Source organism: Mesoplodon bidens, assembly GCF_964165515.1.
Source record: "Mesoplodon bidens genome assembly, chromosome: 15".
Classification (NCBI taxonomy): domain Eukaryota; kingdom Metazoa; phylum Chordata; class Mammalia; order Artiodactyla; family Ziphiidae; genus Mesoplodon; species Mesoplodon bidens.
In genome coordinates, this window is record NC_138171.1 from 972,624 (window position 1) to 983,609 (window position 10,986).

A 10,986-nucleotide genomic window follows, 5' to 3' on the forward strand; every position below is an offset into this window, starting at 1 on the left:
CTTCTTGGGCTGTCTCCAGAAGAGTCTGGGACATCAGGACATTTAGATCAAATAACATCATTCTCTGCACTGGTTGTCAGAGGACCCTGCTCACAGCAAGCTGTTCCCTCAGACAGGGCCTGGTCACTTCTGTCCTGTGTCCTGTTTCTACACCAGCATTTTCCCCAATTTTACGTGAAATCAATTTAAAAACATTATCTTGTGTGAAATTTCATCAGAGAGTTTCTTGTCCAACCTGTCTGCCCCTCGGAAGACTGCTGTGGGTAACTACGCATGCTCTTTCATGGAAGCTGGAGTCGCTCTCCGTGGAGTATCTCTCTAGAGACCTATACTAGCTTCTCCAGCCAGGGAGGCAGGTGCATGGGTCTGAGCCCCCTAGTCTTTGGGACCTACTGCAGCGGTGGAAAGAACACAGACCACCTGGGGTTGCCCTGGAGGAGCTTTGAACAAGTCACCCAGCTACCTGGGCCCAGTGTCCTCTTTGTTGAGTGGGGGTGACAGTACTGGGCACACAGGATTGTTGAGCGCCAGTGAGACGTCAGACCCACGTGTCTCCTTTGGGGCCTGGCTTGCTATGAACAAACCACGAAGAGCTCAATTATTTCCATTCTGAGAGCGAGCATCTCCCCTCCCCTGACGAGGCTCAGGGCCTCAGCAGGCTTACCTCCTTTTCTGGTTGGGTAGTGTGGACACTGGCTGTGGGCACTCACCCCGCAAGGCCAGAGGGCAGGCTGTGGTGCTGAACGGACAGCTCCCGTCCCTTTGGCTTTTGATGAGCAGCCAGTGCGTGTCTGCTGAGAACCTGATTTCATCCCACGGTGGGCGCACTACAGGGCAAATGGGGGGTGGGCTGGGGGGCAGACAGGAGGGTCTGAGGGCTTCACCTAAGTGCGCAGCGCAAGAAAGTGCTGCCTGCAGAAGCTCTACGTTTGTGCTGGCCCAGTCACGAGTGTGGGGGTTAACCTCTCCACTGACCGGGCAAGTGTCCATGAGAGGGAAAGGGGAGGAAGGAGAAGTACGTGGAGCGGCAGAGGTGGGGAGAGTCGGGAAGATACACAGTGACAGAGAGTCATGGAGACGTAAAGATCCAAAGAGAGGTCGTGACAGATGGAGAGCCACAAAGACAGAGGGATGAACGGAGTCACAGACAGAAATGCCAAGAGAGAGAAAAGGAGGGAGAGAGAGACAAAGACAGACGGGGGGTCGGGCAGGGACTCAGAGACAGGAACAGAAAGACCAGTGCAGGACACCCACGGGGAGGCATGCCCAGGGAAAGACAGCCAACATCTGGGAGGGAGGGAGGGACAGAGAGAGTCAGAGATGTGGGACACAAAAGATCGAGGTAAACGGGCTCCCAGACAGGCGCATGGGGGCAGCAACGGGGGCAGAGGCAGGGAGGCCTGGGCATCCGGGGAGGTGGGGCTGGAGGTGCGAGGGACGGCGCCTGCTCAGGCCGGCCTCACACCCTCAGCCTACAGGAAGATGAAGGAGCTGTCGGTGCTGTCCCTCCTCTGTTCCTGCTTCTACTCACAGCCGCACCCCAACACCATCTACCAGTACGGGGGTGAGTGTGCCCGGCTGCTGCCCCTGACCTCGCTCCCCCCTCCCGTGGCGTCTGTGAACCCCCGCTTGGCTGCCTTCCGGAGAGGGGTCCCTGTTGGGGGGGGGGCGGTCCTGGGAGTCCCACGTGAGCAGCCTCAGCCCTCCTCTCAACCCTTGACTTGGGTGTGTGCTCGGCCTGCCCCCTCCTTGAGCAGCCCCCCTGAAGCCCCCATCTGCTCTTGCCCTGCAGACATGGAGGTGAAGCAGCTGGACAAGAGGGCCTCCGGCCAGAGCTTTGAGGTCATCCTCAAGTCCCCTTCCGACCTGTCCCCGGAGAGTCCCATGCTCTCCTCCCCCCCCAAGAGGAAGGACACCTCCCTGGAGGAGCTGCAGAAGCGGCTGGAGGCAGCTGAGGGGCGGAGGAAGGTAAGGAGCCACCCCTCTGGGTCCTGATAAAGACGGTCGGGGGCCTTGCTGGCCACAGACCGCGTCCCCAAGGTGCGGGGTGCTCCAAGCACTCGATGGGCTGTGGGCCTGCAGCAGAGAGGGTCTCATGGTCCCGGGGCCACCTCCTGAGCCATCAGAATGAGACGGGGGAGGAAGGATTCCTCATTGGCAGCCAGCTGGAGGAAGACAGGAACCAGATACTGCTGGGAGGGGCACCCTTGGCCATGCTGGCAGGGGGGGAGGGTCAGGTGGTAGCCCCAGGAGGGGCCCTGGGAGAGGAGGCTGGGCGACAGCCTCCTGAGCAGGGGAGCCTGAAGGAAGGGCTTTCCATGAGCTCGGAGCTCAGGGGGCCCCTGGGAGAAGCAGGCCCCTCCCCACCCTTTCTCACACCAGCCCCTCTGAAACCGAGACACACGCAGAGAAGCACGTGCTCTCAGGAGTGCTGTCCTGGTGCCCAAGCCCACTGGGCAGGGAGGGGCAGCAGCTCTATCCCCCTTGCGGCAGGACCGGTGAGCCCTGGGGACCCAGGCTTCTCAGGGTTAACTAGTAGTGACTGGCACGTTGGTGGAGCCCAGCAGCCTTCTGAAGGAGGCTGAGGGAGGCCAATTACCTCTGGGCGCCTCGGGTCAACTCCCGCGGCCACCAGCAGGGCCGGACAGTGGCGCCAGCAGCCCCACCCTCCTCGTTCCAACTCGTCCCTTCCCTAGCGGCCCTGGGACCCCTCCACCGCCCCCAGCACCTTAGGGAGCTCAGAACCCGGTGTGTATTAAGCACCTACTTTGTGCTCAGCGGGCAGACGTTTGAGGAAAAGACGGGGAAGGCTCCGCGACAGCCCGCAAGAGCTTCCTCCGCTCCTCCCACATTCCCCGAGGGCAGCTCGGACTCTGGAGCGGGATGGAGCGGGGGCGCCCGGAGCCCAGCGGGGAGGGGGCAGCTCTGCGGCCGAGGGTGGACAGGGAGGGCTTGCCTGGGGATGAGGTGGTCACCCCAGCTGACGGCAGGACAGTGCAGCCCCGAACTCCCCGAGGACGAGTCCGGTGGGCGGGAGGCGGTGGGCTTGGGCGGGGCGGCGGGGCGGGGCGCGGGTCACTGGGCGGGGCTCGGAGAGCGGCGCAGGGAGGCGTGACGGGGCGGGGTGGACCCGGCCGACCCTCACGCTCGCCCGCCCGGCCGCCCGCGCAGACGCAGGAGGCGCAGGTGCTGAAGCAGCTGGCGGAGCGGCGTGAGCACGAGCGCGAGGTGCTGCACAAGGCGCTGGAGGAGAACAACAACTTCAGCCGCATGGCCGAGGAGAAGCTCAACTACAAGATGGAGCTCAGCAAGGAGATCCGCGAGGCGCACTTGGCCGCGCTGCGTGAGCGGCTGCGCGAGAAGGTGCGCGCCGGGGCGGGGCGGGGCGGGGCGGGGCCCGACGCAGGGGGCCCCCAGGAGCCCCTTCTTTCGGCCTTTGGCCGGTCCCTGCCCGCTACGCCAGCAGCGCTCCCGCAGTCCGGCCTCCCCGTGACGCCCCGTCCTACTGGGGCTAGCCAGGGTGAGGCGAGCCCCTGCCCAGGCCGCAGCAGCCTCCCTGCGAGCGGGACCAGGTTAGTTCCGGGGAGGCCCGAACCTGCACTCCCGGAGAAATTCCCTGAGTCACAATGCTCCGGTCTGGACACCACCCCAGGCTCACTGAGGGCCAGCCCCCACCCTTAAGCCGCACTTTCAGTCCGTGACACGGGCCTGCCCCTGCCCTCTGTTGCTCCTGGTCACTAAGGTGTCCTCATTGGTCACATCTGCCGCACCTGGGACCGAGCCAGTCTAGGGAGGAAAAGACCCCAGGGCCCCCAGAGCCCAGGAGGGGTGGGGGGCAGGCCCCCGCCCCTACCGGCTGCAGGGCCCCGCCCACCCCGCCTGTCCCGCAGGAGCTGCACGCTGCCGAAGTGCGCAGGAACAAGGAGCAGCGGGAGGAGATGTCCGGCTAAGCGGCCGTTTGGACACCGCGGCGCCTGGATCCCGAGATGAGACAAGAACACAACTGGGTTTCGGTTTTGTTTTGTTCGACTTTGTCTAGATGCAGCTTTTGCTCCCGTTCCTCCTCCCCTCCTGTTCTCCCAGCTTCAGCTTCTCTTTCCGCATTCCGAGCTGTCCAGCCCTCGTGGCAAGGCTTTGACCACAGGCTCTTCCTGTGGAGCCCCCAGGGTGTGGCACACAGCCCCGCAGTTCAGGCCCCAGGCTGGCAGTGGCTGGGTCCCCTCTTGGCAGCCCTCTTAGTGGACGTGGTGGCGACCTCAATAAATCCATTGATGGTGGCAGGAACACGCAGGTCCTTGTGCTGGGTTGTGCTGTGAGCACCTTGTCACTTAGGGCATGTCTTTTGAGGCAGCTCCTGCCGGCAGGCAGGGCCACCTCCACCTGGATGTCCTCCCCTGGGAGAGGGGCTGGGCACGCAGGAGGGGGCGGAGGAAGACAGACTTGGACAGAGAAGGACCTCTGGGCAGTGGGGGCCAGGTACCCTGTCACTGGCCAGCCCTGGGAACCCCGTGTGCAATGGTGCTTTTTGGAACTGGTGGGTATGAGCTGCAGCACACTTTAATGTGGTGGCACAGGGGCCCTCTGAGACCCCCTGGCCTGAGGTTGGCACCCTTGGCTGGCCTGGGAGGCTTCGGTCATTGCCCTTGGCTGGAGTGGTGGTGGGGTGTGGCTTGGCCTGGGTCTTCAGGGGAGTGGGCATGTTCCACCAGGGACCTATGAGCAAGCTGCCGTGGTCTAGAGGGTTGTGGGCAGCATGGACACATGCTGGCCCCTCCTCCCAGAAGGGCCCTCTTCCTTCTGGCCCAGCACCTGTGCAGGGAAAGCCAGCCTCCCACTGCCCTTCCTCTCCTTCTCCAGGCTTTGCAGATGCCCTTGGAGGACCCATCCTTATAGCCCTTTGGAGTCTCAGCCCCCTCCCGTGTGCCCTCTGCTCTGGTCAAAAGATGCTCCCACACTGCTGGCCACAGGGCTTTCAGGTGCACCTCTGGACAGGCGGCCCAGTGTGAGTGGGTGGCAGCCACAAGTGCCCCTCTGGGAGCCCTGAGTAGATGCTGGGGGGTGGGGGACCAGTGCCTGAAGATTCAGATGTCAGGGGCAGGGGACAGGGTTCCCAAGCCACCTCCTCACCTGCTCCATCCTTCCATTCCTGGCTGGTGGCCCACTCTGGCCAGCCTGCAGGTTGGAGGCCTGGCTCTATCTCCTGCCAAGACCCTCCTCGGCTGGCCTCCTCCCCCTCCCTCAGTCTGGGGGCACCTCCAGACCCCCCAGCGCCAGCCTTCGAGGACGGCTACCTGCTTGGACAGAGCAGCAGCCTCCTCTTCTTCATGGCAGACCAGCCCCACGACTGGGTGCTTGGGTCCGAGTCCTCGCTGGCCAGCCTCTTGGTGGAAAGCATGAGGCGTTTCTTGCAGGAAGGACCCAGAGCCAGTGCCTCAGAAACCAGATGATTGCAGCCCTCAGTGCCCCTGGCTTTCGTTCTACAGAAACCTATGGGGACACTGCTGGTGACCTCCCAGAGCCAAGCCAGGGAGCATGGGTGGGTACTGATCCATTGCAGTGGGCTTCGGGGGAAGTTGGGACCTGTGCCCCCCTTCCCTGTCCCCACTGAGACAGCCCCCGAGGGAGTGACAAGCCAGGACTGGAACCCAGCAGTGCCCACCGGTGGCTTTTGTGGGACTCAGAAAGGGGAGCGGAAAGGGACTGAGGGTTGGATTTCTCTGAGCAGTGGCAGCTCTCTCATAGCGGAAGCCCTAGTGTAATACACACCCATCTCATCCACGTAGTAAAAGTGAACTTAAAAATTAAATCAAATGAACGATTAAAAAAAATGTGTGTGTTTAAGAAACGCTTGAACTGTCCCAGCGTGTGTCCTGCATCTGTGGGGTCAGATGAGCTGCGAGGCCACTGCCTGGGCAAGCGTCCCCCTGGAAACCCCACCCTTGTGTGTCATCACCACAACTGCGAACAGTTTTCATGACAATGGCGATTTTAAGAAAAGAGCATATAAACAGCACGCGAGCCCACTTTCCCTTCTGGAGCCCCAGGAGACAGTGGGGGTAGGAGGGAGAAGGCTGGGACCTCCGCTGCAGGTGGGGCCACCCCAGCTCCCCCAGGGCGGTGCCCTCCTGTGGGCCGGGCTCTCAGCTTGCCGCTGCAGAGGAAGATCGGGGTCTGAGGTCTGCGGCCTGCCCTTCTCACCACTTGCTTGGATGGGGGGTGGTCCTAGAATCCCAGGGTGTGTCCCATGGCTCTGTGGACCCCGTTGGGCAGCTAACGGTTCACAGACACAGATCTGGCCCCAACATGGGGACCTGCAGTGGCAAAAAGAGACAAGCAGGCATCGTGACTCACACTGGTGGACATGTCTGTCCTGGGGACCCGAACTGCCCCTTGGGGTGCCCAGCAGGGAGGGACCCCTCTGCTGGGGAGAAGGCATGTTTCGTAACGTCCACGCTGAGCCATGCTCAGGTCCACACATGGACCTCAGGTACAGGCCCTGGAGAGATGGCTGCTCCCCAGGACCCAGAGACCCACTCACCTCTCCCCAAACCCACAGCCCTCTCCTGGGGCAGTCCTAGCTACTTCCCCAGGCTCCAGGGAACTCTCACCATCTCCCCACCTTCCCCTGTCCAGGGAGAGGTGGGAAAGTCAGAACCCAGGACACACAGCCTCCAGTAAGGTGGAGACATCAGAAATCTGCAGAAGTGGAAGGAAATACATGGAAAATATTTTTATGAGGCGTGAGTTCTGCATGCCTGTCATCTGGGTTCACAGCCACATGCTCACCACATAGAAGCGCACAGCCCTGGAGCTCCCAGAAGAGCAGCTGGTCAAGGTCAGGGCCTCTTACCTCTTAGGCGGCCCTGGTAAGGCACTGAGGGGCAGTCACCATATGGAGTCTCGGAGGTTGGGAGATGATGGGGAATCCTTTGCAGAAAAGCAATCACGCTTCTCAACAAAGAGCAGCAAACAAACGGGGACTCCTGGGAAGCCAGTTAGAGCTGTATTCGTTACCTACTGCTGTGTAACAAGTGAGTCCAAGCAGTGGCTGAAAACAACCAACATCATTTCTGTTGAGTCAGGGCTCCAGGAGCTGGGTGGTTCTGGCCCAGAGCCTCTCAGGAGGCCGCAGTCAGGACACCAGTGGGGGTTGTCTGGAGGCTGCGTGGGCTTGGAGTGCCCACTTCCAAGTGGGCTGGCTCACATGGGCGTGGACTAGTCACAGAGGCCCAAGTGAGTCATTAAGAACAGCCTACCCTCAAGGCGGGGGTGGGGGGGGGTGAGGCCCCACCTTGGAAAGGAGGAATGTCACAGACTCTGGGGACAGGTTTTAAAACCACCTCAGACACTCTGCCTTGATGACCCTGTGAGTTCTGGACACAGTGGGTGCTGGCTCGGTGCCTGGGGGCAGCAGTGGGCCCCCACCGTGAAACAGGGTGTCCAGCAAGGCAGGCAAGATGGAAGCACAGACAGACGCCTGTCCCAGCGGGGCCCCCCTCCAGCCCCTCACGCATCCTTGCCGGGCAAGCTCAGGTGTGGCTGAGTAGAAGGGAAGGTGGCAAGAGTGGGTACAAACTGCAGCTGTTTCTCTTTCTGCTGAGGAAAAAGAATTGTGCTATTTGGCAGCTGTATTCGTTTTCTCGACTGCTTGTACGTGTGCAACAAACTAGGGGCCTTGAAACCACAGAGGTGTCTCCTTTCAGTTGGAAGTCAGGTGTTGCCAGGCCACCTCCCTCAGGACTGGAGGGGAGGGGAGGGCCAGGATCGGCCCTCCCAGCTTCAGCTGTCGGGAAAGGCAGTCTCTCCCCCCGCCGAAGGGCCACTAAGAACAGCACCGTTTTCTTTTCAACAGATGGGGGCCCACAGAGCCTGTGTGTGGGCCTCCCTCCAGTTGTGAGATGGACGCACCCCCAGCGCTCAGCATGTCAGACTCCTCAGGAGGGGTCAGGTCCTTCCTGCAGCACAAGATGGGTGCGTGCAAGCCAGCAGCGGGGGGAGGACCCGGCGTGGGGACGATGCCCACGGTGGAAGCCGACCTGGTCTCTTCTCTCCTGAGTAAAGCTCGTCCTGTCGGTGCTCGGCTGCATCGCGCTCTCCTTGGCGACCTGGATGTCAGGATGCCAGGAATGAAGTGTTTGGACTTCTATGCCCCGCAGGTGGCTGGCGCCGTGATGAGCAGTGCCAGCCTCCACGCAGTGGGGGCCACCCCAGGGATTGGGAACTTGAGGCCGGGCGCTGCTGGACACCGGCTATTCTTGGCTTGTGGACGCAGCACACGTGTCTCTGCCTCTCCCTCTGTGTGTCTGTCCCTATGGGACACCAGTCACTGGATTAGGGATCCCCAATCCAACACGACCTCATTATTTAACTAATTATACCTGCAACAACCCTAGTTCCAAATAAGGGCTCATTCTGAGGCCCTGGGACTTGTGACGTCACCACATTTCTGGAGGACACGAGTCAATCCCAGGCAGCAGTTGTAGGTACATAATTCGTAACTTTAAAACATCCATGCACTAATTTATGTATTCAACATGAGTTTAGTGAGTGCTTATTACATCTGTGTGTCTCACTCCAGAGAACAGTGATGGATTTGAACACCCAGGCCCTGCCCTGTGAGAAACTGCATGTGAGTCAATAAAACCTTATGTTACATATGGTAGTTTATGATTTTTTAAAGCACGTTAAAATGTTTTTAACCGGGCTTCCCTGGTGGCGCAGTGGTTGAGAGTCCGCCTGCCGATGCAGGGGACACGGGTTTGTGTCCCGGTCCGGGAAGATCCCACATGCCGCGGAGCAGCTGGGCCCGTGAGCCATGGCCGCTGAGCCTGCGCATCCAGAGCCTGTGCTCCACGGTGGGACAGGCCATGACAGTGAGAGGCCCGCCTACCGCAAAAAAAAAAAAAAAAAAGTTTTTAACCTCACAAGGTCCACTACGAGGAGAACAGAGTAGGCGTTATCTTATGACACTAACATTTTTTCTGGTTACAAACATAATACATGTTCACTGCACACTACAAAGTATAAAGACAAAAGTCTTGATCCACCAAACTCCTTCCCCTGGAGAGGACTTACCCCTCAAGAGGTGCTGAAGTGAGCCCGAGTTCAGACCGCTGAGACGCGCAGTGACGTGTTTGCGCTTCCCCTACGTCCTCACAAACATCGCTTCAAGCGTCGGACAATCATCTATTTCATGGATGTACTAGGATTTCTGAGAAAACTTCCCCAACTTTTTGGTTCCAGGGACCTCTTATAATCTTAAAATTTATGGAGGACCCCCAAAGAGCTCTGTTTACGTGGGCTATTCGGGATGACAGGGACCACACTGGGAATTAAAACCCAGAAATTAAAAAAACAGTAATTCAGGGAATTCCCTGGTGGTCCAGTGGTTAGGACTCTGCACTTTCACTGCTGAGGGCGCAGGTTCGATCCCTGGTCATGGAACTAAGATCCTGCAAGCCGTGTGGTGCGGCCAAAAATTAAAACCAACAAACAAAAAACCCGCAATTCAGGGACTTCCCTGGTGGTCCAGTGGTTAACACTCTGTGCCCCCAATGCAGGGGGCCCGGGTTCGACCCCTGGTCAGGGAACTGGATCCTGCATGCTGCAACTAAAGATCCCGCATGGCGCAACTAAGAACCGCTGCGGCCAAATACATATTTTAAAAAATCAGTAATTCAGGGGCTTCCCTGGCGGCGCAATGGTTAAGAATCCGCCTGCCAATGCAAGGGACACAGGTTCGAGCCCTTGTCCAGGAAGACCCCACATGCCGCGGAGCAACTAAGCCTGTGCGCCACAACTACTAAGCCTGCGCGCCTAGAGCCCGTGCTCCACAACAAGAGAAGCCATGACAATGAGAAGCCCCCGCTCTCCGCAACTAGAGAAAAGCCCGCGCGTAGCAATGAAGACCCAACGCGGCCAAAAATAAATAAATTAAATAAATTTATTTTAAAAAACAGTAATTCACGAAAAAATGATACACCCATTACATGTTAACATTTTATAATGAAAAAGTGACGTTTTCCTTAAAAAAGAAAAGAATTAGAATGGTTGAAGCATATGAGAAAAAAATCTAGCCACACACAGATATATGGTTGGAAAAAGAAACTATTTCAATAGCTTGGTCTTTAATACTAAACCAAAGCTAGATGAGGGGTAGTTTCTTAAAGGTTGGCTGCACTGTGCATCTGAAACCATATTAATAAACCTTTCATATTCTTACACGGGTTGAATGGTCTGTCCTGCGCTTAAACACACCTTTTACCTGTGCACGGTTCTGTAATTCCCAGTGCGTGTGTCACCCTCCCCCAGGCAGGAGGTCCTGGACCTCGGGGCCTGCAGAGTGGAGGAAGGGAGGGACAGGTTATTGCTGGGTAAGCTGGGCCTGCCTTGGTCCTGCTTCCAGTCTGGTCAGGGGCTGTGTGTGGTGGAGACGAAGTAGAGGGTGGGGCATGACAACCCCACCGCATCCTTGGGCCCATGATGACACTCTGTCTCTCCTGGTTTACTCTCCTCTGTAGTAAACCAAGAGTGGAAGCTCCCCTCCCCTTGGGAGCACAGGGGAGAAATCACCACCCCAGACCCCAGGAGAAACTAATCCATCCTGTCAGCCAATCAGAGCCCAATGCTTCGGAGACAGAAAAGGTGAGCGCAGATTCAAACGCCAGGCCTGAGGTCCTGTGGTAGAAATACGTGGAGGCCACGCAGCAGTGGAAACTCAGAATGGGGAGTCTGGGGTGCCCAGACTCCAGGGCCAGCGGCCACAGCTCATCCCAACTGTGTAGCAGCAGGACCTGGCCTGGTCTGCCTCTTGCATCCTTCTGAGCTTTCTCCCTTTAACATTTTTTTTTAATTAATTAATTTTTAAAATTTATTTTATTTTTGGCTGTGTTGGGTCTTCGTTGTTGCACGCGGGCTTTCTCTAGTTGCGGCGAGCGGGGCTACTCTTCCTTGTGGCGCGTGGGCTTCTCACTGCGATGGCTTCTC

The 10,986-nt window shown here is 58.6% G+C and overlaps 1 protein-coding gene across 1 annotated transcript; it reads left to right on the forward strand.

The window, feature by feature from the left end:
* The first annotated feature begins 1,473 nt into the window (after positions 1-1,473).
* On the forward strand, positions 1,474-8,630 carry STMN3 (stathmin 3). Its single transcript, XM_081257487.1, has 6 exons — positions 1,474-1,564; positions 1,793-1,968; positions 3,172-3,363; positions 3,891-5,002; positions 5,412-5,536; positions 7,853-8,630. Exons 1-4 carry the CDS (start codon positions 1,483-1,485, stop codon positions 3,948-3,950), a joined length of 510 nt encoding a protein of 169 aa, XP_081113613.1. The 5' UTR covers positions 1,474-1,482; the 3' UTR covers positions 3,951-5,002; positions 5,412-5,536; positions 7,853-8,630.
* Positions 8,631-10,986: the final 2,356 nt, after the last annotated feature.